Source organism: Dipodomys ordii, unplaced genomic scaffold (assembly GCF_000151885.1).
Source record: "Dipodomys ordii isolate 6190 unplaced genomic scaffold, Dord_2.0 Scaffold133, whole genome shotgun sequence".
NCBI classification, from domain to species: domain Eukaryota; kingdom Metazoa; phylum Chordata; class Mammalia; order Rodentia; family Heteromyidae; genus Dipodomys; species Dipodomys ordii.
In genome coordinates this window covers 1,055,441-1,082,660 of record NW_012267349.1, presented here as the reverse complement: position 1 = coordinate 1,082,660, position 27,220 = coordinate 1,055,441, and the positions used below count along the sequence as shown (strand labels likewise).

Below are 27,220 nucleotides of genomic sequence, written 5' to 3'. Positions count from 1 at the left end.
GGGGGGGGGAAGGTCCGGTCGTGGGGCCTGAACTCTGGGCCTGGGCACTGTCCCTCAGATCTTCAGCTCAAGGCTAGCGTTCTACCACTTGAGCCACAGCACCACTTCCAGCTTTTTGCTTATGTAGTGCTGAGGAATCGAATCCAGGGCCTCATGCCTGCAAGGCAAGCACTCTACCACTGAGCCACCTTCCCAGCCCAACGAGTACATTTCTTATCAAGCATTGTTGCCTCCTCGTTAATTCCCCTTCCCATCCCTTCCCATATGCCTCCCCTCCCCCAACCCGATCCTCCCCCACCTCCACCAAACTTTCATATGTTTGTAAATGTATGCATATGAACCTGTATATATTTACATGCATATTTATAATTTAAATCTAACTTGCACATCTAATAGAAAAAATGTGTCCTTTGTTTTTCTGAGAATAACTTACTTTTCTTAATATTTTTCCTAGGTCCATCCATTTTCTTTGCAAAAGACATAATACCATTTTTCCTCATGGATGAGTAAAATTCAGATAGTTAGATAAGTAGATCGATAGATCACATTTTCTTGATCTGTAAACTTTTCTAGTGTGATTATAGCTACTTTTGGAATCACATTTCATGTCATAAAAGTACAATACATACTGTGGAGCAATACTAAGTTTTCAATCTTGAGCAAGTTATATTTATTTTATCTTTCTTTGCCATCATCCTCATCTATAAAATGAGGCTAATTTGGCAATGGGAACAATCACAATATACTTCACAGGGAAATTTGGAAAATTAAAATAACAAGAAGTTGGGCCATCTCTGTCACACAGAATATGCTCATTTTCACTGTTGGAGTTGTAATTAGTTTTTATGACTATACCTATATACCTGTTTCTTACAAATGTCAGAAATGTGACAGTTTCCCCCTTTGCAATATGGTCTCCTCTCCTGTTTATGCATAAGAGGTTTATTCCTCATCCCCAGGCTCCTTTATCATTACTGCGGTTTGAATTTAAAGCTGTATCTTGCTAGATACTACTTCTACCACAAATGCCATGTTCCTGAGATCATTTTCTTTCAGAAACAATCTCATTTTTTGGTAAGGGGATTTTTGGGGAGGAGGAGGTTGGGCTTAGCCTAGAACCGTCTTTATCCAGATTGCTGCCGCCTAACTAACCAGAGTTACATGCACTATTTTGGCACTCTATGGACATGACTATGTGCATACAATAAGGATGATTTGAACACAGGCTCAATAGTATAGTCAGTCTAAGTGATTGACAGTTGGGTAGTGCATACAACATGATCACCTTGTACAACTTGTGTCCCATGTGGATGGAGAGATGGTATGAGAGTTCTTCATGCTATTCAGAACAGCAAGCAATTTTAAACTTCTTAATTATTCCTTTTTCCATTTAGTATTAATGAGGCAAAGGTTAGATAACTGAAAATAAATTTAGATACCAACCTTAGATAACTTAAAATACATATCCTGATTTTACAGTAGTAAAACCCCAACATTAGGAATGCTCTTCTATTTTGGTTGAGAGGGAAAAATCCCAAGTGAGTCTGTGTAAGAACAGATAGTTTGGGTTTTGTTTTTACTGGTTGTATTTTAGAGTGTGGTAGTCTGGGAAAAAGGAAATCAACATCTCTAGTCATAAAATGTATAAAGCCCTGAAAAATTGGGAACCTCAGTACCAGATGAAACAAATAAATTCATCTTACATGTATAACAGTCGCTATAAAGTAAAGCTAGTGATAGGTATGATCTTGTTGATTTTCTAGAGAAGAGCTTTCAAAAGTGTCTCCGCATCAAAGATTCCCCTGAACCATTAGAAGAAGCCTCCCCTGGGAACCTGTAAGAATTGGAAACAGCTGGGCACTGCTGCCTCACACCTGGAATCCTAGCTACTCAGGAAAATTGGAAGGGAAGCCACCACATCTCTCTCTCAGTCCCTGTTATTTCCTCTATCTACCCGTTCCTCTGTGGATACCCAGAATGTAGGATCAGCCCTACATTTGAGCAACAGCTCTTCCCAATCCCCTGCTCTTACCTTTTACTTGGGCATAGTGTCCAGCACCAACTGCATTACAAATTCTTACAGAAGGTTTGTTGGACAACCCATAATCGGAGTCTGCCCTCAGCTTTAGGAAAGCTCCCACTTTCTACTGTTTTATTATTGGATGCTAGTAATTCCAGTTGTCTCTAAGATGCAGACTAGAAATGTGCCATAAGCCTCATTTCTGGCTCCTCAGACCTCATCTGTGTGTTCTTAAAAGACCAGTGCTTCTAAATAGGGCTGTTCTGTTGATTGAAGGGGACAGCAGGGATGTGTTGTAGTGCAGGTAATGTTTGGGAAGCACCACTAGTGTTTTGTAGGCAACAGACAAGGTCATGAGACCTAGTGCCTTCCAACAAACTGTCCTGTGCTTCATTGAAGCAAGGACTCACCAGACCTTCATGTATGTGAATGATTATTTGAGAAGAGGGCTCGACACCATTTTATGTGGAAACTCAAAAATACATTTGGGATGGACATCAGTGTCTGACACTTAGTTATCAAGGAGAATGAGATCCGAGGATCCCGCTTCAAAACCAGACAGAGCAGGGAAGTCAGTGAGACTTTACACTTATCTTTACACTTACCTCCAATTAACCAGCAAAAAGCCAGAAGTACAGCTATGGCTCAAGTGGTAGAGCATCAGCCTTGAGTAAAAGAGGTAAAGGACAGCATCCAGGCCTGACTTTGAGCCCCAAACCTCTTACAAAAAAAAATCCTCTGTGTGTGTGTGTGTGTGTGTGTGTGTGTGTGTGTGTGTGTGTGTGTCTGTGTGAAATTTGGTATGCTTTCAGTATTACCTATATTTTCTCAGACTTTTTAAAAGGAAAAATTGAATTTTGTTTTATTTATAATTGTAGTAAGAATTGTTGGCTGTTGCAGGAAAGTATATGGTTGACTTTAACTGTGCTAATTCCATGTGAGAAACCAGCAGCAGAAAACTATAAGGATCTATATTTATGGCTGTCACATTGGTTCTGTGGTGTATATGTCTGATTGCATAATGTCATGTAGATGAGGTCTGCTTGAACATTTTCAAATTGAACAGAGTAGTTATATGATAAACTAGATGTCAATTTTCCCTTTCCTATGAGTTTATGAATTATATTCTGTGAAATGATATATGTTATTTGTACCAAGAGTCTCACAAGTTTAATGATTTGCTAAGAGAATAGCCAAGACTCAGGATGTAGTTACATAGCTGGGCTCAGAAAATCCAACTAGGAAAGAAGTGCATGAAGCAAAATCTACGAGAGACTAGTTTCACACTTCCAAAAGGACACTCCATACAGGGTTACAATGAATTTGACAGCATGCATAAAATGTTGTCTACCAGGATTCTCATTGGCCCATTGACTAAGCTGTTGACTGGTTATAACAGCTTCCTTTACTTGCACAGGCCAACATCCTGGCTTTTCAGAAGGAAAGAAGGCATATAGAACTTGTATCCTATTATGCAAACACTGTAGTTACTTTGTGTTGATTAGTTGGTAGGAGCCTCCAATAGTCTACACTTTCAAGAGAGCAGGCAGTCCTACTAAATTAATATTTTCTGAATATACATAGCTTACACCTATAAACATCCATAGTAGACATAAAGTAAGAAACTACCAGGCATTTGTTTGCAATGGGCATGAGTTCTCATAGGTTGAAACCCACCATTATAAGAAAAGCACTCCCAGACCTCTACCCACTGTTAGCACATCAGACTGCTGACCCAAACTCAGCAATTATAGGTTTTTGGGTTTTTTTAATTAGCTCCATAGTCCTCAATTCAATTTTTCAAGCAGAAGTTAAATTTGAAAAGCAACAATCTCTTCTTTCCCTTACCACATTCTGTTCATGAAAAGGTAGCAAAAAAGAATGTTTCTTCTTCTTCTGTATTCTGAAGGAATCCATCACATTCTATCCCCCACTTTTTAATCTCTGTAGAGATTTTTTTTCTTTTTTTTTTGTTTTGTGGGTCATACAGCTTGAACTCAGGGCCTGAAAAATGTCTCTGAGCTCTTTCGCTCAAGGCTAGCACTCTACCATTTGAGCCACAGTGCCATTTCCTGTTGTCTGGTATTTAATTGGAGATAGTCTCATGGACTTTCCTGCTGGGGCTGGCTTCAAACCAAGATCCTCAAGTCTCAGCCCCTGAGTAGCTAGCTTTGTAGATTTAATTCTTGAAGCATAATAGGCACTTACAGCTCTGTCACTTTTTATCATTTCAATAGCAAACTTCAACTTTAATTTTTCATTAAACCTGAAAAATCTCACAACTAAATTGCTATTATGGGTTACAAACATGATTTGGACTTGAGATCCAATTATTACTCTAAACTCAGGGCAAAGCACAAAACATGTAACACAAATAAAAGTCTAATCTGATAACATTGGATCATCTCTGATGGCCTCACAGTTGACACCGTGCTGTGGAATAACAGCTCCAGAAGCCCTTCCTGAGTATTATATGCATAAACAACAGGTGTGCTGGCTAATTGTTTTCTCATCATGGTTCATATTTCACACCCCATAACTCCCAAATGAAATACCAAAAGAATACATAAAATTAAATGATTCAGTTTTAAAGGATTTATGCTGTTTCTGATAGTGTAGAAACAAAATGAAATCTATAAAAGAAACTATAACTGTTATTATTAATGTTCCTGAATATGTAATGTTTATTTTTGCTTTAAAAATTGATACCCCAGCTGGGTGTCAGTGGCTCATGCCTGTAATCCTTGCTACTCAGGAGGCTGAGATCTGAAGATCGTGGTTCAAAGCCAGCCCAGGCAGAAACATCCATGAGACTCTTATATCAATAAGCCATTAGAAAACCAGAAGTGATGCTGTGGCTCAGGTAGAGTGCTTGCCTTGAGCTGAAGAGCTCAGGGACAGCACCCAGGCCCAGAGTTCAAGCCCCACAACTGAACAACAACAACAAAAAGATACTCTGAACAAAAATGACAACCACAAAAAAAATGAGTTGAGCACACATTTCGAAAGAGTAAAGCAATCTATAATTTTTAAAAAGGAGGGGATTAGTTGTCTCATATCTTTTATTACATGAGCAATTAAAAACTCCATGAAAGTACAGCACTATGTGCAGGTTGTGTTCTGTTTTTCCATGGCTATTTCCATATTGGACTTCACCCTTTGCAAGTGAGGGAACATCATTACTTAGAAGGAACTGAAGTAGTAATTGTAGTCTTTTTTAAAAATAAGTTTTTTTTATTGTGAAAATACCATACAGAGGGGTTACAATTACATGAGCAAGGTAATGACTACATTTCTTATCAAGCATTGTTGCCTCCTCCTTTGTTTTTCCCTTACCATCCCTTCCCTCCCATCTCCATGACTACACTCCCCCCACTTCCTACCCTCACCCCACCACTCCTCACCCCCCACCCCCGCCAAAGTTGTAAAGTTTGTTTTAGGACATAGCATCTTGTACATCTCATTCTTCCAAAGGGTCCACCTGTATCCCTATTTAAACGATTTGCTTTTTCCCTTCCTCTCCCCAAATTATACCAACATCAAATACAGTGAAAGCAGGGGTTATACCGTGGGAGAGGGACATACAAAGCAACAAAATAATTACCTTATAAATATATTAGAAACAATAGCAAGAAAGAAAAAAAACACTTGTGTCCTTATCTTGGGTTCATTTTGCCTAACATCATTTTATCTGACCTTTTCTGTTTTTCTCAGACATATACTAGTTATTGCAAATAAGGGAGACCAGTGTCCCTAGTTTCAATGTGTTTCCAGCCATCTGAACCTAACTAACGTTATGTTACATGACATTTTGCACAAAACATAAGAATACTGTGTAAGATTCTTTATTACCATCTGTTGGGGAAACTAACCATTTTTCTAGCATCAGTCCATATGGCTCACTTTCTCCATCCTACTCTGAGACGAGGGATGATTTCAAAATAAAATGTAACAGTGAAGCATAAAGGCACCGGGCAAGTAATCATCACCTTTATATTGAATTCTATTAATGTTCTCTTTCCTCTCCAGTATGACTTGCCCTCTGTTACAGTGCTTTGATACTGGTAGCTTCGTGTTCCTCATGTGAAAGCCCTGTCACTATTGAATGAATTCCTATTGACTTTGCTGAGGATGTGAAATGCTATACTTAGAGATAGAATCAGGTACTTAATGTAACTGAAGAGGCTACTAATGGCTTAACTTCATCATCTCCCCTTCCTCTACAGCTTTCCTCCCTCTCCCCCCCCCCCGCCCCATCCTCTAAGGGCAGATTGGACAACTGAGAGATGTGAGCACTATCATTAACTAGGTTTGTCACAAACGATGTCATCCCTCATTATCATGCATTAAATTATTGTAGATGGTCATCCTGGAAGTTCATATTAAATTTGGTGGCTTACCTTGAACACGCTATGTTTCATTAGCCACTCACCTATGTAGAGACACAGGAGAGAGGGATAATTTGTCTGTGTCCCATGGGCGGTGCAAGGACAGCATAACATTATGAATTAGAGTCCTCCTAAGTACACTTGCAATTGAGGAAGTTGGCTTCAGGATATCTTCCCACTGAAATCAGCTCAGGGGGCCCTGAGACTGTCTGAGAGTGCTTTTATCACTCAAATGTACTTTTTCTGGCAGACATGAAAGTTGACTCATTGAGTCAGTCAGTCACAGCTATGTGTGGTAACAACCAACCAAAAACGCTTAATGGCTTTGCACTCAAAGATTTATTTCTTGACCCTGCTCTGTATCTTTACCCAGTTAGCAAGTGAGCACTGTATATCATAAGCACTCAGGACACCTGATGATGGACCAGCTAACATCTCACACATGGGCAGCTACCAGGTCAGGAAGAAAAGAGTTCTGGACAAGTATGAAGATTGGAGGATGTCCTTCCATATTGAATGTACTGTGGTCTGAAATATTCTATTCCAGTTCATTGTGCTGAACTAGCCATATGTCTACACCTAACCATAATGAGAGGGAAATGCAAAAAGACATGCTCCCAGGGAGAAAGAAAACTAGTCTTTCACAGGCAGCATTCACATGACTGCAATGGGCAATCAATACCTTCCTTTTTTTGTTTACTTCAGAGCCTAGAGATCCAAATACCTTACCTTCCTAGTTTTCCTTTCTTCTAGGACTGTCCACATAAAGCTGGTGGTAGTCTATGAAACCTAAGTGCGAATATGCTATTTAGAAAAAAATTTGCTAGTATTGTAGCTTGAAACTCAGGCCTGGGCACCATCCCTGAGCCTCTCTGTATTCAAGGCTAGCACTGTACCATGAGTCACAGCGCCACTTCCAGCTTTTTCTGTTTATGTGGCACTGAGGAATCAAACCTAGGGCTTCATGCATGCTAGGCAAGCACTCCACCACTAAGCCACATTCCCAGTCCCTATTTGGAATTTATGGAAAAGCTTTTTGCTTCTCCCAAAGAAACAGACACAGTAACAATGACAATTATTCCCCATTCATGCTTACATCTTCTAACTTGAAGGTAGAGACAATATCAGGATGTGAAGCAGCAATCTTGGGACAAGCCTCACAAAAAGATGACAGGGCAAAACAGAAAGAAGAAAAAAATATCCACTCAACTAGAGTGGACTGCCTACTTGTGTGCATTTTACTGTGAAAGAATTACAAGACCTTAGATGCTTAAGTCACTGCAAATCATGCCTTCTATTTATTATTTCTATTTATTATTGAGCTTGTTGCTAAATGGGAACCTTTGATAATCATCATCTATTCAAGACCTTTAAAAGAAAACATCTCATCTGAAAGAATGCATTATCCACAGCCACTCCTCCAAAACCAAAACATGATTCAGAGATTTCTAACCTATGACTTTATTTTTGTTTTCTTTTCTTTTTTTCTTTTTTTTTTTTTTGTCTGTTGTGGGGCCTGAACTCTGGGCCTGGCTGCTGTCCCTAAGCTCTTCAGCTCAAGGCTAGCGCTCTACCACTTGAGCCACAGCAACATTTCTGGCTATTTTTGCTTATGTGGTGCTGAGGAATCAAACCCAGGGCCTCATTCATGCAAGGCAAGCACTCCACCACTGAGCCACCTTCCCAGCCCCTTACTTTACTTTTTGGTACTTAGTTACTGACATAGGATGCCGCCTTGCTGTATCAGGTTAAACAAAGTTATGATGCAGTAATAAACCTGAAATTTGAGTGACCACTCTTCTCTGAACTTCTTATTGCATGACATAAAAAAATCCAACGTGTGTTTAAGAGACTGTGTTTGTAAAGTTACATACAATTCTGACTAACATAGTCTTTGTTATTCTTGAATTTAAAAGAAATTTTTGTTGTTGTTGTTACTTGTTTGTTTTCTTTTCTTGTTGTACAAGTGATGTACGGAGGGGTTACAGTTACATAAGTAAGGTAATGAGTACATTTATTGTCAAACATTGTTACCCCCTCCCTTGTTTTTCTCCCACTAGTCTTTCCCCCAATCCTACCCCACCCCTCAAATTGTAAAGTTCGTTTCCAACATAGTGTCTTGTGAGGTATTGTTGTTACATTGGGTTACCCTTTGTCCTTTATCTTACTATTTTGATTTTCCTTTTCCCTCCCCTAAATCAGATAAAGGTATATACAGGATGGTTACTGTTTCCATCTATAAAATACCACAAAATAACTTTAGAACATTTTCTTTTACTGCTCTCTTTTATATTGAAGAACTTTCTCAGAAAAAAGACCCTTTCATAAGAACATAAAACTTCACCATTCACCCATTTTTAAGAAGAAATATCTTGATTTCAAATCTTAATTGGGTATCTGAGATAGTTACAGAATAAAATCTGTTGAAAAGAAAATGAATGAAGAAGAGATTCTATGTTCTAGAAACTTTACAGAGGATTGGAACTACCTCTGAGACTATCTCCCTGTGCCAACAATTTTACAGAATGTAGCTTGTCTTTCAAAATGCAAAATGCTTTCAAACAGAGACTTTCGCTTGCTCAATATTAACCTTGACAAAATCAGGTTTTGTGTGTGAAGGAGTGAATGACTCTGCTCTTGAGAGTTGGGGGCCTTGAATGTCTAAATTAAAGCAAGGTAGCGGAAACTGATCTATGTCTCCTCATTGCACATTCTATCATGTTCTTATTCTTTCTTTAAAATTTTAACAGTTTGAGTGAATGACTTAACAAAAAAATCTAATAAGAAAGTCTCTTCAAAAGCCACATTTCTTGCTTGTCACCACTGTTTCTTGCTGGAGGGACAGCTTGTTGCTTTATGTATTGATCTCTAATATCTTCCCCAAATCTTGTCTCTTCTTTACCTCCTACAGGCAAGGGATGAGAGGCAGATAATGGTATTAATTTTCCAGACATCTGCACATGTTTTAATGGCCTTTTGCAGTTTGAAGGTAGTTTCCCTGTGAGCCTACCACAGGGCCAAAATGTCATTAAGCTATAGATTGCAACAATACATAACATTCATAGCTGTAGTGCTCACCTTGTCAATGCAAAGAAAGCTAATCTATTTCCGTGGAGATTCAAATTCACATTAAGTTTCCTGCTTAACCAGGGTGGGTGCCTACAGTTTCTGAAAGTAAATGGCCTGACTTGGGCTGACTTAGTCCACATGCTTTCAAAGTCAGCATCACCATGTGAGATGGTGATGCTTATAAGCAGTTCTTAATCATGGACCATTTTTTAAGATCAAATAAGCCTATGTTCCCTTTCTCAGAAAGATGCATTAAAATGCATAAATAAAAGGCACAGGATTATGAAGGAAAGCAATTACAGTCTTCCTTAGATATCCCACAGAGGACTGGTTCCAAGACTCCCTGCAGATTCTAAAGTACACAGATGCTCAAGTCCTTTCTATAAAATGGCATTGTATTTGCATATAACCTACACACATCCTCTTCTACTCTTTAAACCATGTCTAGATTACTTATAATATCTAACATAATGCCAACCCTATGTAAATAAATATTTTTGTATTCAGGGAATAATGAAAAGGGAAAAAAGTCATTACATTTTCAGTACAAAAGCAATGTTTTTTTTTTTCCAATTCTTTCCATCCATGGTTGGTTAAATCTGTGAATGTATATCCCATGCATATAGAGAGCTGTCTGTATATTGAAGTCTGTATATTGTGTCTGGTTTCTAAAGTGTAAGCTTAAAGAGGAAAATCCAATATAACTTTTAAATAATGTGGCATATAGACAATACATAGAAGTATTTAGATTAAAATGTTTCACGATATGATTCTGTTGGAGAATGTGATTGTGTGATTTCTTTTGGAGACAAAAATCACAAATTTATACCATCAAGTCTGATATATAACTAGGAGGTATGTTGCATTTTATTTCAAGTTTAGGGAAACTAAAGACACCCTAAATTCTATACCAAACCCATTTCATGTTTAACAAAAACACATCCCAAGTATCTGTTTCCTAGAAATCACTAGTCTATATAAATGAAAGAACAGCTATTTGTCTTAGCTCTCTCATAAAAAGTTTAATATTTTCTCTTACAAATTATTTGTGTAAATATAGTTCATATTAGACGTCATTCCTGCCCATTTCTTAGTAGACCTTGTGTCTTAAGTTGGGCTCACAGGGGAAGGGGTAGCTCCTATAGAGATACTACACTGTACTCTTTGTAGACCCATTACCCATTCTAGTGGGCTAGCAGCAGAGTTGGAGGGTTTGTTTCTCCTCGTTTATGCAGAGCTAGTTGGGACTCTACCAAAGACACTAACATTACTTCAGCTCTGTGCTGGCCAAGGTCACCACATGGGTAGTAATTATTTTATAATCTGACATCTGAAGCTCTCTGGGGGAAAAAAAAAGGCAAAATGATTTCAAGGAATATTATGAACATTTTCTTTAGGATTCAATATTGTTTTTCCCGTGGAACAGTTTTAAGGGAGAATAAGTTCAAATTAACCTCTATACAAGTGTAATTACCAGAGAATTTCTTAAATCCTGAGAAAAAAATGAGAATTTCTTAAATCCTGAGAAAAAATGAGATTTAAAAGCAGGAAACTTTTTATTTCTTGTAACATACTACAGGACCTGATTTCCCTTGTCCCATTACATAGTGATAAAGCAGCTTTTGATAGCAGCAGCCAGTGTGATAAAATGATTATGGCAGCAGTGAGAAAGAATCTAATAAGGGAATTGATCTGCAGATTCCAATTCTGTAAGAGCCAACATCGATCAACATAAATGTCAATAATGAGATCGTATGGAGAACTGCCTAATTCCTTCAGATGATTCTGAAGTCTAGTGACAGATTCAAGAACTAAATGTGAAAAGGAATATAAAACTCTTACTATCACTCCACTGACCAACAAAAGGCTCCTGAACACATTGGTGCCACATGAAACAGTTTATCTTGGGTAAAATGAGTAAGAGAATAATCAAAGGACTTGCATATCATACCATAGGTATTGCCAATATTAGGCGATGGCAGTATATCTTTCCGTAATTGTACATCGTAATTATGGTTAGTACAGATCAAGGAGAGGGCCAGGAGAAAGTTAATGCTTTTATTTATTTGTGTCTTTGAGAGGCCTTGTCTTCATAGAGCTGCGGCAAAAGGACGCTTCAGTTCTCAGAGATGTGTCAGGAAAGGCTAGATGGGGTAGAATCCTTAAGTCTTCACTTACCATTTTATATGTTCACTGATTATCTGTGCCCAGGGTTTAACTGATTCTAACTTTGCCATGTTAGGAATCACAGGTAGCAACTAAACAAGTAACACCAAGCCAGCTTCAGGATCTGGAAAATTGAGAGGTTTTACAGCTTGAGGAGCTGCTAAAGATCAGGGAAGTAAAGTCAGGTGGGTGTGACTACCCACAGACACTGGCTCTGTTCACTTTCTCTGGCACTATCTTGGCAGAGAAGCCAATGTTCAGACCAGTATAGGATTCTTCCCATACTTCCTGTCTAGGAAGTCTCATCATCCAGCCCTGTTGTAGGGCCAGTGTAGGAAATCCACTAAAACAGACAGGTACGAAGAGCCAGTCACTCCTGATGTTCTGACTATGAAGCATCTGAGATTTAGTACTGGCCAACATGCCCTCCTCTGGAATACTCCCTGCCCTTTCCCTTGCTGTTGGTATTTGTTCTACCTTAGCTGGGCACCCTGTTGCAGACCCCTTTTTGGACCTTGTCATCAACAGGAGAATTCCTCCACAGAGATGCTTCTTCTGTTGGGAAACTGTTTTAGGTCCTGCTGTGGGCCATATGATAGCAGTCATATATTTGGTTCTGTCACTAGTTGAGTGTAAATGGGTAAAAATACTAACAAAGCAGGCTACTCTGTTACTGAAAATTATGTTAAAACTCAGAAGTCTATACTTAGACTGTAAACTTAGCAAAGGGAGTGTAACTATATCCTTTGTTGATTATGAGATAGCACTCTGGAAGTAATAAAAAGCAGATAGGTTAATAGCCAAGTCTAGATTCATGGAGGTACAGCCTGTAGTGCCCCACAGGAACCTAGGAAGGTCCAGTCCTTGATTTAATGCTTTGCTGTTACTGTCATGAAATTCTTAATATCTTCTTTACAAAGGGCTCCCTGCACTGGGTCCCACAAATTATGTCCCCTGTCTTGAAAATAGCTAACATTTTTCAAGCATCCAATATGCCCCAAGCACTGTAACTAATTGAATCCTCATCTCAACCTTATGAATTCCAGAGTTCCTTCTCCAGCTTCATGTCTTCAATAAGCTCCTGTGAGTTGGTATTGTTGTTATTATCCCCAGAGGAAACAAAAACTCAAGAGATAAAGTGACTTGTCCTAATTACACAAAGCCAGGATTTAAACTCAAAATTATGATACCTGGGGCCATGTGTCTCCCTCCCCTCCACGGTTATGGATATAGCAAATGGTCACTTAGCTGATTTGTGAAGCTAAGTCCAAAACTTCCTCTGAATATTGAAAAGCTGATTTTGTAGCCACTGGATTTCAGTTAACAGAGGTGTTTTAGTCGTGCAATAAACTTGCCTGTAGATCTAGATTTTGCTTCAGTGAACAGCTTGGTGAGACAATGTACTGAGTGATGTCTTCTGACACTTCATCATTGTCTTTTTGAATAAGTGATTCACATTTTCCAGAATCACTAAATTGTTATGCACTCAAGTAAGAGGGCATCTTATTTCATTAGGTCCTGATATGTAAAAATGGGTTTATGAAAAGGAATTTATCATTCAGTTTCAAATAGCTGAAAATCCAATGAAGATTTATATATATATATATATATTTGAGAATCTTGGGATTATTCACGTGGCGCATCTGAGCAAAAACATGTACAGTGTTCTTCCCACAGCATGAAAAAAAAGTGTTGCTTTTCAAATCAGCTGACCACTCTCAAGTGTTGAATGCAAAATTTTATAATCACAATTAATTTTATAATCATAATTGTTTTTTGAGAATTTGACATTCTCATAGTTCAAGTAAGTCTAAGAGCAGCTTCTTTTCTCGATAGCCTCTATAGTGCTTATTTCTTTGTAATGGTTATTTATAGATCAAGTACCAATTCTTGGGGCTGGGAAGGTGGCTCAGTGGTAGAGCACTTGCCTTGCATGCATGAGACCCTGGGTTCGATTCCTCAGCACCACATAAGCAAAAAAAGAAAAAAGCCAGAAGTGACGCTGTGGTTCAAGTGCTAGAGTGCTAGCCTTGAGCTGAAGAGCTGAGGGACAGCACCTAGGCCCAGAGTTCAGGCCCCACGACCGGACCCCCCCCCCAAAAAAAAGAACCAATTCTTATTCGAAAACTAAGAATTCACTTCTGGTATTTTCTAAGGTTAGAAGTACTGGGCATGATACAAAATAAAAGGAAAGCTCAGATAAAGATTATTGTACATCTTTGAGGACCATTTCCATCAAGCAGTTTAGGAAAATTAAGAAATCTTTAGGGATTTGTAAAGATGGAATAATTTTAGGATGATGGTAACTGGCAACTGTCCCAGAAGAAAGCCGAGAAATTATGTTATTTATGTTGATGCATCAAATATCTGACTAGGAATTTCCCTTTCAACTTCTTTTTCCATGCCTTGTTCCCTGATTCAGTGTTGACTAAAGTCATGCTCAATGAGAACAAATTGTTATATGTTTGTAGATTCTGCAGCTAAAACAGCAGAGCCTTGTTTTATTTCTTGTGGAGGATTTGCCTATTTTCCGAGTTCTCAGGGGCAGCTGTAACTCCTGAGTCTCTCATGCAGATCCCTGTCAGAGCACATCCTTGTACTTTTTAGGGAAACCAGAGCAGTTTTCATTTGAAAGGTGGGTGTCATTTTCTATCTCAGATTCTGTTTTTAATATTTTCCCCTAACATACCTGAAAAAAATTACAAAATTGAAGTTTAAGTATAGAATGCATTTAGCAAATAGTAGAAAAATACAAATCAGTCCACTTGACTTGACGAATCCCATATAAGAGCTGCAAACTGCCATTTGCCAAGAAATGATTTAGCCCAAGGAAATGTATTTTACAACTAATCCTTTAATGTCTGCTTTACATATTACCCTTCCCACTGTTAATGTAGAACAATATTGTAGGCTAGTAATTTTAGCCCCTCTATTTCAAATTGCTATTAGGCAGCCACATAAATAACAATTTTCAGCTACTTGTTTATAATACCATGAGGCATTACTTACCATCATGCAAAGGAACCGTGGATTCAAAACAAAAAACTTTGGAAACAAAACTATGGTGAGGCCGTGATGTAGATTTTTAGAACAAATTCAATAAAGCAAACCCAAAAATTAAGACTGGAACCATGACAATGTACAATACAGTGCTCATTATCAAGGCAAAGGAGACAGTGGGCTTTCACTGAACATTCAAATAGAAAGTACATTGATACCAGGCATTTGCACAGCTATTGCATGAGACCCCAACAACTTATCCTAAAGAAACCAGGACATGCAAATGAGTGCACGTGACAAAAGTCATTTTCATCAGCCTGGCTCTTCCTTCTCCCATCCCCTGCAGTCAGGTGCCTGTGGAGGTCCCAGTGGCTATGTAATCAGCGAACAGAATTTCATCTCTTCTAATATTTCCTTTAATAATGTAAGGAGTAGCCCATCTTATAAATAATTCTACATAATATTTTTTCCAGCTCTCTGGAACACTAGGAAAGCATTTCTACCCTTCCTTAGAGATAGCTATTTTCTAATTTTAAGTGATAATCATTTTAGTTTAATATATTTTCTTTGTAATAAGAATAGAACATGGCCTAGGTATGAATTCTCTCTCTCTCTCTCTCTCTCTTTCTCCCTCTTTCTGTCTGTCTTTCTTCTACTCCCTCTTTTCCTTTTGGCATTTTTTTCCTGGATATTTGTTTTCCTTGTCAAAAATTATTTTTAAGTAGTTGTACAAAGGAATTGCCATTTCACAAACACCTGCATATTTCTAATGGATGCATTAAATTTGGCAGTATTTCTAGAGTGTCATATGATGTTTTGATACAGATAAACATTGTTTAATGTTCAAATCAGAGCAAACCTATATCTCTACTCAAACACTGATCATTTCTTTGTAATGGAAGATATTCAAAGTCTCTTAGGTTTTTCCTAAAAGATACTTTTTTGGAAAATATCTTTACCTTCTCTCTTTTAATGCACTTAGACCAACTTCTGCCCCTGCCTTGGGATCTGGTTTCTTGCTGACCATCTGAATAACACATGGGACTTTGGCATTAAAGACGTGATCCCCCTGCATGTCTTCAGGATCAGCAGTTACAGTTGGAACCCTCTATTAACTACCCTTTTAGACCTTTACTTCTGGTAAGGGAGGTCTATAGTCAGCCTCATCAGTAGGAAAACATTGGGCAAAGGAATGGTAGAGAAAGCATAATATTTAGCAAGAGTGGTATAGATTCAGTGCTGGCTCTTCACTAGACTTGCTCATTCAGTGGCCTGGCATCATATTCTTGTATGATGGCAGCAATCTATCTGCTCATTTTTCTTGAATTCACCTTTGTGGTCTTACTGATTTTTTTTGCAGAAAAATGTTACTTTCTTCTTATCTCTGGACCTTTTCATAGGCTCTGTCCACTCAAATCTTTATTTCTTCTTTGGGTCCCTGCTATGATCTGATTCATATCATCTGAATCAAAATGTATATTGAAATCCTGGCCCTAATATGATGGTATCACATAGTGATTGGATCATAATAGAGCCCTCACCTATAGGTTAGTGTCTTTATAAAAGAGTTCCCAGAGAGCTGAAATTATTCCTTCTACTTTTGAGGGCATCGGGAAGTGGTATCCTGTTAGTAGGAAAGTAGGTTCTCACCAAACATTGCATCTGTGGCCACATTGATCTCAGGCTTCTCTGCCTCCAGAACTAAATGTTGGTTGTTTATAAACTGCAGCTTTTATGGTAATTGTTATTGTAGCTGAATGGACTTGGGGAGCCCCCTCACCTAAGCAATCTTTTTTATTTTAAATCCCAGGTGGGCTGATAGTTAGCTATACTTTCCTAAAGAAAAAGCCATAAAGAAGCCCCCTGTATGGCCTCTTGGGACATTCTGAATCAAGGGAGTCTGGCTAGCTTGCTCTTCTATGAACACCAGATGACAGACTCATTTATTCTTCATATCCCTCCATGTTAAACATGGTTAAGACAACATAGTGACAGAGCTTGAAGTGCTATACGACAGTCCTAAATCTGTATTCATCTCTAATCCTGACCCAGAAAATTACTTACCCATTACCTCCCTTGTTTTTTAAAATTTTTCTCACCAAAGAAATGGAGATGCTGGTAGTTTTTACTCATAATTGGACTTTAAAGTCTGAATAAGCATAAACCTATGTACTTAGCACAGTACCTGACACATAGTAAGTTAAGTGTTTGCTCTTATTCAGCTTAGTTTCAGTTTAGTCAAGATTTTAATCAAAATCTTCCTTAGAAAGACTGCAGACATCAAAGAATAAAACAATGATGTGCAATAATCGTAACAGCAACACTAAGGATAATAAAATACTAACAAGGGACATACTTTTAATAAATGTGTGAGTCCAGCAAGCAAAGAGATATTGTAATGGAAGATGGCTTTTTTATTTTATATTCTATCCAGTCCATTTCTTTGTCTAATACATTTATATTGTTGTTTTAGTAAATTGTCTATGACAGACCATCATTAGCCAAATTTAATTGGGTAGAATTAAAAGCAGGAATTCTGCAGTCAGACTGTTTGTGGGGTCAAATAATATTTATGTAACCTTAAGTGATTAATTCTCCATCTCAGTTTCTTCATCTGTAACATAAGGATGATCATACCAGTCTTTATTGTGGATCTTGATGAAACACAGTGCTAAAAAGAGCTCAAAAAAAGTACATAGCTATTATTGTTGAGGTTATTATTATTCTTTCTTTCCCAATTATCTGCCCCTGAAGAAGAGCCTATGCAGGTGAATCACCATGACAACATAGTTCATCTGATGGGAATGGCCTTGGATTGTGGACTTAGTACTTAGGGAAAGCAAACATCCATAGTAGAACTTGATTTGTAAAAGCTAATGAAATCCAGGGACCAAGGGCTTACACTTATAATCCTAGCTACTTCAGGAGGCTGAGATCAGAGGATAGTGGTTCAAAGTCAGCCTAGGCAAGAAAGTCCATAAGACTCTTACAATAATCACTAAAAATCCATTGTAGAGCACTAGCCTTGAACAAAAACACAGGGACAGGGCCCAGGCCTAGCCCCAAGACTGCCCCCCCCTCCAACAAAAGCCAAGGAGAGTATCAATTCATTTCCTTGTGGTAAAAGCAAACAGAATGTTGTGGGAAAGGTGGGCCTAGAAGGGAGCACATGTGGAGATATGGGCAGTTACACTGCTTCCTGGAGCATACATAGTTTTGTAACTTGGGATACCTTCCTCAGCTGCTACTACCATCTTGAGTACTTCCTACCTAAGATTTAATATAGCAGCTTTCTTCCATGCAGTAATGTGAAGATTCATGAGATAAACTCAGGAAAAGGAGCTTCACACAATCTCTTTTCCCCACAGAGCAAGAAATAATTCATTTCTTCCCATTTCTTCTTAATAAATGGTACATTAAACTCCAGTGACTCTCAGTACAGTTTCCAGTAGGGCTAGGGACAAAAAACGAGTCAACTGTGTTTTTATTCCTTCTAATCTCTTTACTTCAATGAAATCAAATGGAAAATTTGCTCCCTTGAATGTGAAATGCAAAAAGCTTCAGAAAGTCATGGCATTTCAAAACTAGAAGTTGATTAAAAATGTAAAAAAGCAGTGTAGATAATTTTACAAAACAGCGGGGGCATTGGGAAAGCATTTATTAAAAGAACCTGTTAAAGTAATTAGTGATAAAAATGGAAATTTCAGGCACTTCTGTATCTCTTAGATCTCAGAATAGGCTCAGGCTGTGCTGAATCACTTCCTCCCTGGGTTGAATTCATAGAAATAGACAAAAGGGATCTTTGGAAGTCTCAGGACTGGCAAGCAAGTCTGAGTCACTCTAAGGTGAGCGTTCTGCCCACAGGTCTGATTGACCAGCTGAGGAAGCCCTAAACCTGTGTCTGATTTCTCCCTCTTCAGTTATTTTCCTGTTAAGGGACTTCTTACAGAAACCAGAGTCCCTCTTCCTCTAACAGTTATTACACAAAATATTATCTGCTAATATTTCACTGATTTTTCAATATACTGATTCAACCTCTGCCACATTTGAAGTTGTTTTTCTTCTAATTTCTTCATTTTCATGAAAGCAAAAGGAAACAACTCTATATTACTCTTCCAAGATCTCTTCTAAAGCATTTTCTACCTGAAGAACTCTCAGAGTCTTTCCTTCCTGTGTGTGATTGGGCTCCTCGATGATCTCATAAGCTCTACTAATGAGTTTTTGGAAGTCTCTCATAGTTTATAATCAGGATTCTGTACACAGTAGATAATTCATAAGAGCTTCCCCATCCTGTTCATTCTAGTGGGGCCTCCAGAGGGAAAGTGTCCTGTCTATCTTCATCTGTCCTTCCCACTGCTCCTCACCCTGAGGGTCTTCAGGGCACTGCTAATGGAATTGTGGCAGATAGGATGGGTATGAGATGCTGTAGCCATCAATCTGCTGCAGAGACCCAGATAAACTTCCTAGTCACCAAACCAAGTGCTACTCCCTTAGGCAACCGTCCATTGTCATGGTAGCCAGGACCCTTGAAGAGTGTTTTGAATATAGCTGTGAAACAATTGTTTTAAAAAGCATCTTTTAACCTTGGATCCCAGAAACATAGACAATAGCATGCAGACTCGTGCCATTTTTCTAAGGTACCATACCAAGTGAGACAGAATGCACCTAAAGGTTGATTCCCAAAGCAAGTTAAAAAGTTTTCAGAGAAAATGATTGTGGCAAGGAATGCTATGGATGGAAATGTAGTTACAAAACTTTCAGACCCTGAAGTGATAAAAACTATGATGGACTTATTTTCCAGCTTCTTCTGGAAGAACATTCAAAAGGCATACTCTTTGCCTACCATCAGCAAAATGGCTCGATGCAGATATTTTGTTTTATCTTTGGATCGCAAAATGGAAACAATGACATGATTAATTAAACAACATCTTTTATCCAAGAAGGAGTTTGTCCTAGGCTCAAATTTTTTGTGAATTTATGAAATGGCCATATAATACTTAGTTATGTAATATGCAGTCATGTAATATTCAGTTTTACAATAAATACTTAATGGGTTAGAATGAAACCTGTGAAATGCAAACCCAGGGATCTGTCCCAGTTGTTCGTAATAGGGTTTGGAAGGGTTGATGAAAAGTCACATTTCTATAAATGTAATATGTAAGATAAAACTTTAGAAGGTTTTGGAGGAGGGAAGATTGTTTGGTTAGTAAATGTTCCATAGAGAATTATGTTCATCAGACTGAGCTATTTTGGGTAATTTCCTTGAACTTACTTTTAGCCATTCTTATGCATACCCATGAAAATTGCCTTATTACTTAACAGAAGGAACAAAGCTTTTCTACCTTATGTCTGATTCGGAACCATATTTTAAACACTTCTCTTAATCATATACTGCATCTACCACAGCTGCTTCCTACTCCTGTAATAGAATATAGGAAACCAAAAGAAGTTAGTAACCTCTCTTGCAGTTGGATTAAAGGGTATAACCCACTGGGCTGGCTACGAGTCAACCAAGTACTAAGTTGAAGGAAGAGCAGGGGCCCTGAGAATCTTCTGGAAGCTGTAAATTAGAATTGTTCTCTGGGGCTGGGAAGGTGGCTCAGTAGTAAAGTGCTTGCCTTGCATGCATGAGGCCCTGGGTTCGATTCCTTAGCACCACATAAGCAGAAAAAAAAGCTAGAAATGGTGCTATGGCTCAAGAGGTAGAGTGCTAGCCTTGAGCTGAAGAGCTGAGGGACAGTGCCCAGGCCCAGAGTTCAGGCCCCATGACTGACCAAAAAAAGAAAGAAAGAAAGAAAGGATTGTTCTCTGGAGTAAAAACAGACTTATTTAAATCAAAACTATAGATAGATAGAAAACCCAATAAGTGTTTCATCTCAGAAATCATCCCAGGATCTAGACCACAGATGTGATTTCTAAACAAGGCCTGGTCAGAGGGAAGAGAGCAGCAGAGCTCAGCAAAACAAGACAGTCTACAGAAGTGAGGGACCCGAAACAATTGCTGGCCCACTCCTGTGGGCTGTGTTGTAAATAGTGAAACACTTGTGAGTTGGCACCCTAGTAAAAATTCCTCCAACAACTCTCTAAATTTCCTACACTAAACTTCTGTGACCAGAAAAAATACTTTAGAGGGAATAGCACTGAGGACAGAATTCAGGATAAAGGTAGGGGAAGTGTGATTAACACTAGATCATACAGGAGTAAGAAGAATTACCTTCCAAATAAAACAGAAAATAATAAAGAACTGTGGTCATCAAGCCTACCCCACCAACTGAGATACTTTTTCCACAAGAAGACAGAAAGTAACTTTGATGAATATGAAACAGTTAAAGTATGGACCAAGATTAAGTAAATCAAAGTATTGAAAGAGATCTGATTAAAACCATGAATTTTCATTCCTCCTCTGTTGTCAAACATAAGGTGCTCGTGTTGGTGGAGTCTATGAATCAGACTCAGGCTGTATTTATTCTCATAACTGTACAGATAATTGTCTTTTAATAAAGGAGAGAATGATTCTGTGCATGCTTATGATGTTAGATTAATTCTCTCAAGAAAACAAGAAAGGAGTCATGGTTCAATGATCTCTTTGGTCCTTTCTTCTTGACTTTTGAAGCTGAGCTAATAACTTCTGAAACCCGATATGGAAAAATTCACACATTCTTTTCCACACTTTAAGAAGTATAATAGAAAACACAAAAACTGTGCATCAGCTGAGCAGTTATTTGGTATGTTTAAGCAGGATTTCCTAAACTCTCTGAACTTCTTAGATAAAGATCTGTGTTGTCATTTTTGCCTCATCTTGTACCATTAACAAAGTCCCCATGTCTTCCTGGCCTTCACAATCTCTGCCTTAATGTGAAGACACCAGCACATACTGAGTCAAAATGTACAGGCAGAATCTAATAAATACAGCACCCCTCACTGAGCACTAGAGAATAGCACTACAGTGAATAAAGGAAGAAAAGTAATGGAAAACTCTGGACTCCAGCTCAAAAAGTCAGAGCCCACCTAAGTCTCCGTTCTCCATTGTCACTATTAACTACCCAGCTGTGCAATTAGTCACTGATACTCTGAAGGAGCCACTCCAGCTGCATCAGACCAGATAAAGGATAACCAGTCCTTGGTATAGATTGTGGAAGAGGATATTTACAAATGATGACTGGGGACTAGTTAATCCCACCCACCCCAAATAATACCGCCGCCATGTGTGGGTGGCATGGGTACCAGCTGACTTGGTTTTCTATACTGGTATGAAGGCTGCACCCTGACTACAAATTGAGGTATACTTTAGATCTTCAAGCAATCTCTCATCCTTGTTCCTCCGTAGTGTTTAGCACTATCTCCATGAAACTGAAACCTCCAGTGCAGGAACCAGATCTTTTAGTTTGGTGACATGTGTATAATGCTTTCATGCATAAATGAGTGCACACATACACCTATATGAATATGTCTTTATGTCCAAATATCTGTACATAAAATGCACATATGCATTGAGTGACTACTCTATATGCTTCAGAATGCCTATCTCAGAACAGGGCAGTATCAGACAGGTCAGTGTTTGCTATGGTAACAGATAAATCCCACATGAATTAGCCTCAAACTCAGTAGCTATGTACAAGTTCATTTGTTCCTCATGTAAAGTCCAAAAGAAGTATTTTGGATCCCACAGGGGCTCTCTTGAAATTGGAGATTCAAGAATGCAAATTTGTTTCATCGGGTTGCATCCAGCTTTGACAAGATTGCTATGCTGAATTGGCTAATACATCAAGCAGTTGAAGGAAAAGAATGTGGAGAACTATGTAGGATGTTCCTTGCCTGACTATGAAGGATAGCTTCCATTCCATGGTCCATGTCACCTGACCATCTCTACCTGGAGAGGAAGATAGGAATTAAGATTTATCAGGGTGTCCAGAAGGATGGTGGCTATTCCATGACATCCAGCCCTCCCCAGACACAGAGCCAAACAGAAATGTAGTGGTTAACCTGTCTTTTTGCGGAACTACTCATTTGTAGGAAAGTAGAACCTATATCAAGAACTGTTATAAGAATGGCCCCAATTCAATGATGTTGCTCATAAGACAAAGGGCCAATATGAAGAGATAATATAATCCATCATGGCAGTGAATCTACACTGGCTACAGAAGATGAGTAGCCTTCAGATAAAATTCTAGTGCAGTCACAAATAATAAGCAGGGTTTTGTTAGATTGACAGGAGCATGGGAAGGTATGTTAAATAAGGAAAGATAAGTAAAAGTGATAAGGACAAGAGGTTTATTTTTTTAAGATTATTTTGTACCAGTCCTTGGGCTTGAACTTAGGGCCTACACCCTATCCTTGAGCTTCTTTTGCTCAAGGCCAGAACTCTACAACTTGAGCCACTGCCACTTCTAGCCTTTCCTGGGTAGTTTGTGGGAAGGGAGGGGAAGGGTAAACAAAGGAGGAGGCTACAATGCTTGATAAGAAATGTACTCACTATCTTGCCCATGTAATTATAACCCCTCTGTACAGTATTTTCACAATAAAAAAAGGAAAAAAAAGAATCTCAGAGACTTTCCTGCTTGAGCTAGCTTTGAACCATAAACCTCATATCTTAGCCTCCTAAGTAGCTAGAGTTACAGGTGTGAGCCACCAGCGTCTGGCTAAGAGGAGCACTCTTGAGATAATGAAACTAATCTGGAAAGAAGGTAGAATGAGATTGTCACCTGAAAGAATCCTTTAAACATAAGGATCTCACTTCTCTAGTCTGGAGATTTGTGAGGCCACCAGTCTATTTCCAAAACCAGCCAAGTTGTATTTCAGTTTCTGAGATCATGGTGCAGATGATGAAAAGTCAGTTTCAAACCTTTTCTGAGTGGTATTGCATTCATACTGAAAGCAAAACAGGCTGGTATCCAGGTTCTTCTGGATTTTTGGGTTAAGTAATTGTAATTCAAAATAGTTCAGGTAAGAGATTTTATCCAGATGGACTCTACTGTGAGCGTGAACTATAGTTCATAGGTATGGAAGTGTGTCCCACTTCACCAGTAGGCTCCTCTGAAAGGATTGTGGCACTTTGCTTTGCTGTCGCTTTGGCAATGACTTTAATTGAATTCCCCATGTACACTAATTGTACTTACTTCTCACTGAAGTCAGAATTAAGCGCAGATGTCATCATAGTAGGGGTCTGAAAAGCTATCTGGTATATGCATATATTTACATGCTTGTTTATAAGAACATATTTTCACATATACATTTATAAATTGGAAATTATAAAGCTTTTGGACAAATTTACACATCTGTGGACTTCAGAACTTCTGTGGTTATCTAAGGAGATTTTTGTAAAAAGATATTTACCTACCCTTTTCTTTCCTAGAGCCTTAATAGATTTTCTTTTTCTCTCATTTTGTGTTTGCTTCACATATATGGAAACAATACAGCAAGTGATTGTACTTGGATCTACCTCCCACTAACCTAAATCATGGCATTATCTTGGTATATGGATCAACATTGTATCTTCTTTACTGCCTGTTCTTCTGATGGCAATGCCTTTTCCTATCTGTGATTGGATCCAGCCTTTTATAATAGATGAAAGATAGATTTTGTAAAACCTGTGCCTTAAACAGGACTGAAACTCAGGTTTCCTGACCCCATTGTCCAAGATCTTGCTGTCTTCTACATAGACTTTACCTATTTCAAGGGAGAGAACTGAGTAACTGGGTAAAAACTAGTGAAACAGAACACCATTTAGAAAGGTAAGATTTTGCATACACATATTCATGCAGTAAGCACTAGAGTGACATCATATCTGAGAAGAAATGGTGAAGTACAATCATGAACTGAATAAAAAGTCAGATATCTAATCTATAAAGGACTCTTCTCCCAAATCACATGATATACCACTCAAAACCATCATTTCTTTTGTTGAATGTCATTTCCCATAACTACTTCTACTGTTTGCATATTGATAAATGTATTCTTAGGTCTTAAAATTATAATTCTTTTGGCACTCTCTCAACCTTTAAAACCTATAGATGGGGGTGATCGAAAGACTTTTCTTTATAGTCTGCACCAAGCATTAACAGGGTACCTACTAAGTATAAAAGACTATGAGAGGTCTTGAAAATTAAGCAATGAGAAAAGCTCTATGTTTTTCCTCAGGAGACTCAAATTCCAGAGAGATCTTGAGGTAGGGATTATAAAAAAAATTGTCCAGAATAAAAATGAAGTTCTGTTCTATTTATCTACTGGGATCATAGCTATCTTGGAGAAATTAGAATTTAAACTAGTAGGCAGCTGACTTTGGATTTATTCTGTCTCATGATAATACCTCCACAAACACATGGACTGAGAGAAGAAAGGGTACAGGTATGAGACAAATGAGGATATGAAGCTCCAATAAAAAAGGGAAATAATCTACCTAAACCAGAAAATAAAAATTCCAAATGAGAAAGATGAAGAGCAACAGTCTTATAGAAGAGAGAGTGAGACTGTCACTATCAAAAAATCACAGCCTGCCCCCTTCAGTAGGTACTAAAGCCATGTTTGTTGAGGGACCAACTAACCAACTGTGGGGGGCTCACAAGAACTCAACCTAAAGGGATCCAATTGGGGAATAGAAGGACTGTGATTCACTTTATTTGAAATGACAAGGGTGGTTGACCTACTGGGACAATAAGGCAAGTGTGGTCACCCTTGCATTCTAAGGTGATTCAATATCTCTTGATGGCAAAGACTAAAATATTTCTAGGATCCACATCATTAGACAGAAGGTTCTTTCCAATATGGAAAAAAAATGTAGGAAAACTTTTCAAAGATTGTAAAGGCTTTCTTATTCACAGTATTTACTTACTTGATTAGATTTCCTAATGTCTCAAGTCATAGAAGTTGTAACCAAGACCAAGTATGGTACAAGAGACATTTTTTAATGTCACAAACACTACTCATAAATCACAGGTTTTTATTGTATTTGCAATTAAACAAATCAAATTTAAAGTCTACAGAAAAGTCTTTGTAATTAGAATAAAGATTAATATAGTGAAATGTCCCAGTCTTAGCAGGCCTCCCAAGCAAAACTGAAATAAAGAATTCAGTATATAATCGAATAAATATTAATGCATAAAATCTTCCAAGCCCCCAGATCCCTGATGTAATTATTTTCTATTCACATTAATTGTTCCTAACAGATGATGCTAATGACTTTGAGTTAAAATGTGTCCAAGGGATAATTTCACTAGATCCGAACTGTATAGAAATAAGGTCACTTTTATAATTATTTGCTCAGATTTTTAACCACTGCTCAATATCATGAGGTTAACTTGGTGACAGATTTTTTAATGAGAATATACAAAATTTATTTTTACACTAATCCATAAGTATATTGGGGTATTAGTACTTTCCTTGTCACTTCTCTCCCAACTACTACTTATTTTTTCCTACTACTTACTTTCTCAAGAAAATTGACAGTCTACAAATATGTGATTATTGTTTATAGAATGTAATTTTGTACATATACACACATTTATATGTACGTTTACATATATTTGTATATACATATATATCTATATAAATATATGTGGGTGTATTATTTGTATTATGTGTTTTGTGATCTGGAAATGTAAACTCTTAAGAGGTTTAACCAAAGCCAGATACTTGAAACGAAGTATCTCTATTTGATATTTCTGCTTGGTTTTCACTAGAAACTTCACTCGCGAATCTTAGATCTTTCGTCTGGAGATTTGCTTTCAGAGGTGGAAAGAAGCCAAAGTCTGACCCAGTCTGGAACTGATGCTGAGCTGCATGTGAGTTTCCCTGTTGTCTTTGGAGCACTTGTTTAGGCTGTTTTCTTCCCATCAAATATGATGTCACAAGTGAACCATAAAGTGCATCCTTGAAGTATTGTCAGGCAGAGAGAAATTCCTTTTTTTCTTGTGTTCTCTGAAATTCAATAACATGTCCTCCAGCTGATATAGTAAGCAGAAAGTGTCACTCTAGGCAAAAATGTCATAAATCTTGGCTTTGCCCCCAGGATACCTTTTTAGGTATTGATTACATCTCAGCATCCCTGAGAAATGGTCAAGGAGCTTTTTATTAAAGCCCATGTCCCATATTATTCATACTACTTTTATGATATATTATGTATGAACTTTTAAAAATTCATGGGCTCTTCATTTTTCCCCTTTAGTTGAGGTTATCTTTGTGCTTATTTGACAAAACTTTAACCAGTATGACTTTTAACTCTCATGGACATAGAGTAACTTGAAAAGAACACAACAGCCATATAAGTACATAAAGAAAAATACTATTCTGTATTAAAGGTAAATATTCTTGAGTCAGGTTGGAAGGAACTTTCAGGGGAATGCTGCCACTTACAGCCATAAAAACCTAATGGCATCTAGCCTAACCTATAATCTGGCATACATGTCAGGAATCTTTTATATGTGAAAGATTTACTCAATTCCTGGCTTTGTTCTCTCTCTCTCTCTCTCTCTCTCTCTCTCTCTCTCATATATATATATATATGTGTGTGTGTGTGTGTGTGTGTGTGTGTGTGTGTGTGTGTGTGTGTGTGTGTGTATACTAAAATTATAACTTTTAAATT

At 38.0% G+C, this 27,220-nt stretch overlaps 1 protein-coding gene across 3 annotated transcripts in view; it reads left to right on the top strand.

The window, feature by feature from the left end:
• Window positions 1–27,220, top strand: part of Nckap5 (NCK-associated protein 5) — an 824,710-nt gene that overhangs the window by 668,935 nt on the left and 128,555 nt on the right. For 2 of the 3 annotated variants that reach the window (XM_013030809.1, XM_013030808.1), the window contains exon 10: window positions 26,319–26,420. The exons of the other annotated variant lie outside the window; for it this stretch is intronic. In XM_013030809.1, the coding sequence (XP_012886263.1) occupies window positions 26,319–26,420 (102 nt within the window). The remainder of the gene's footprint in view (window positions 1–26,318; window positions 26,421–27,220) is intronic. 3 annotated transcript variants of the gene reach the window in all.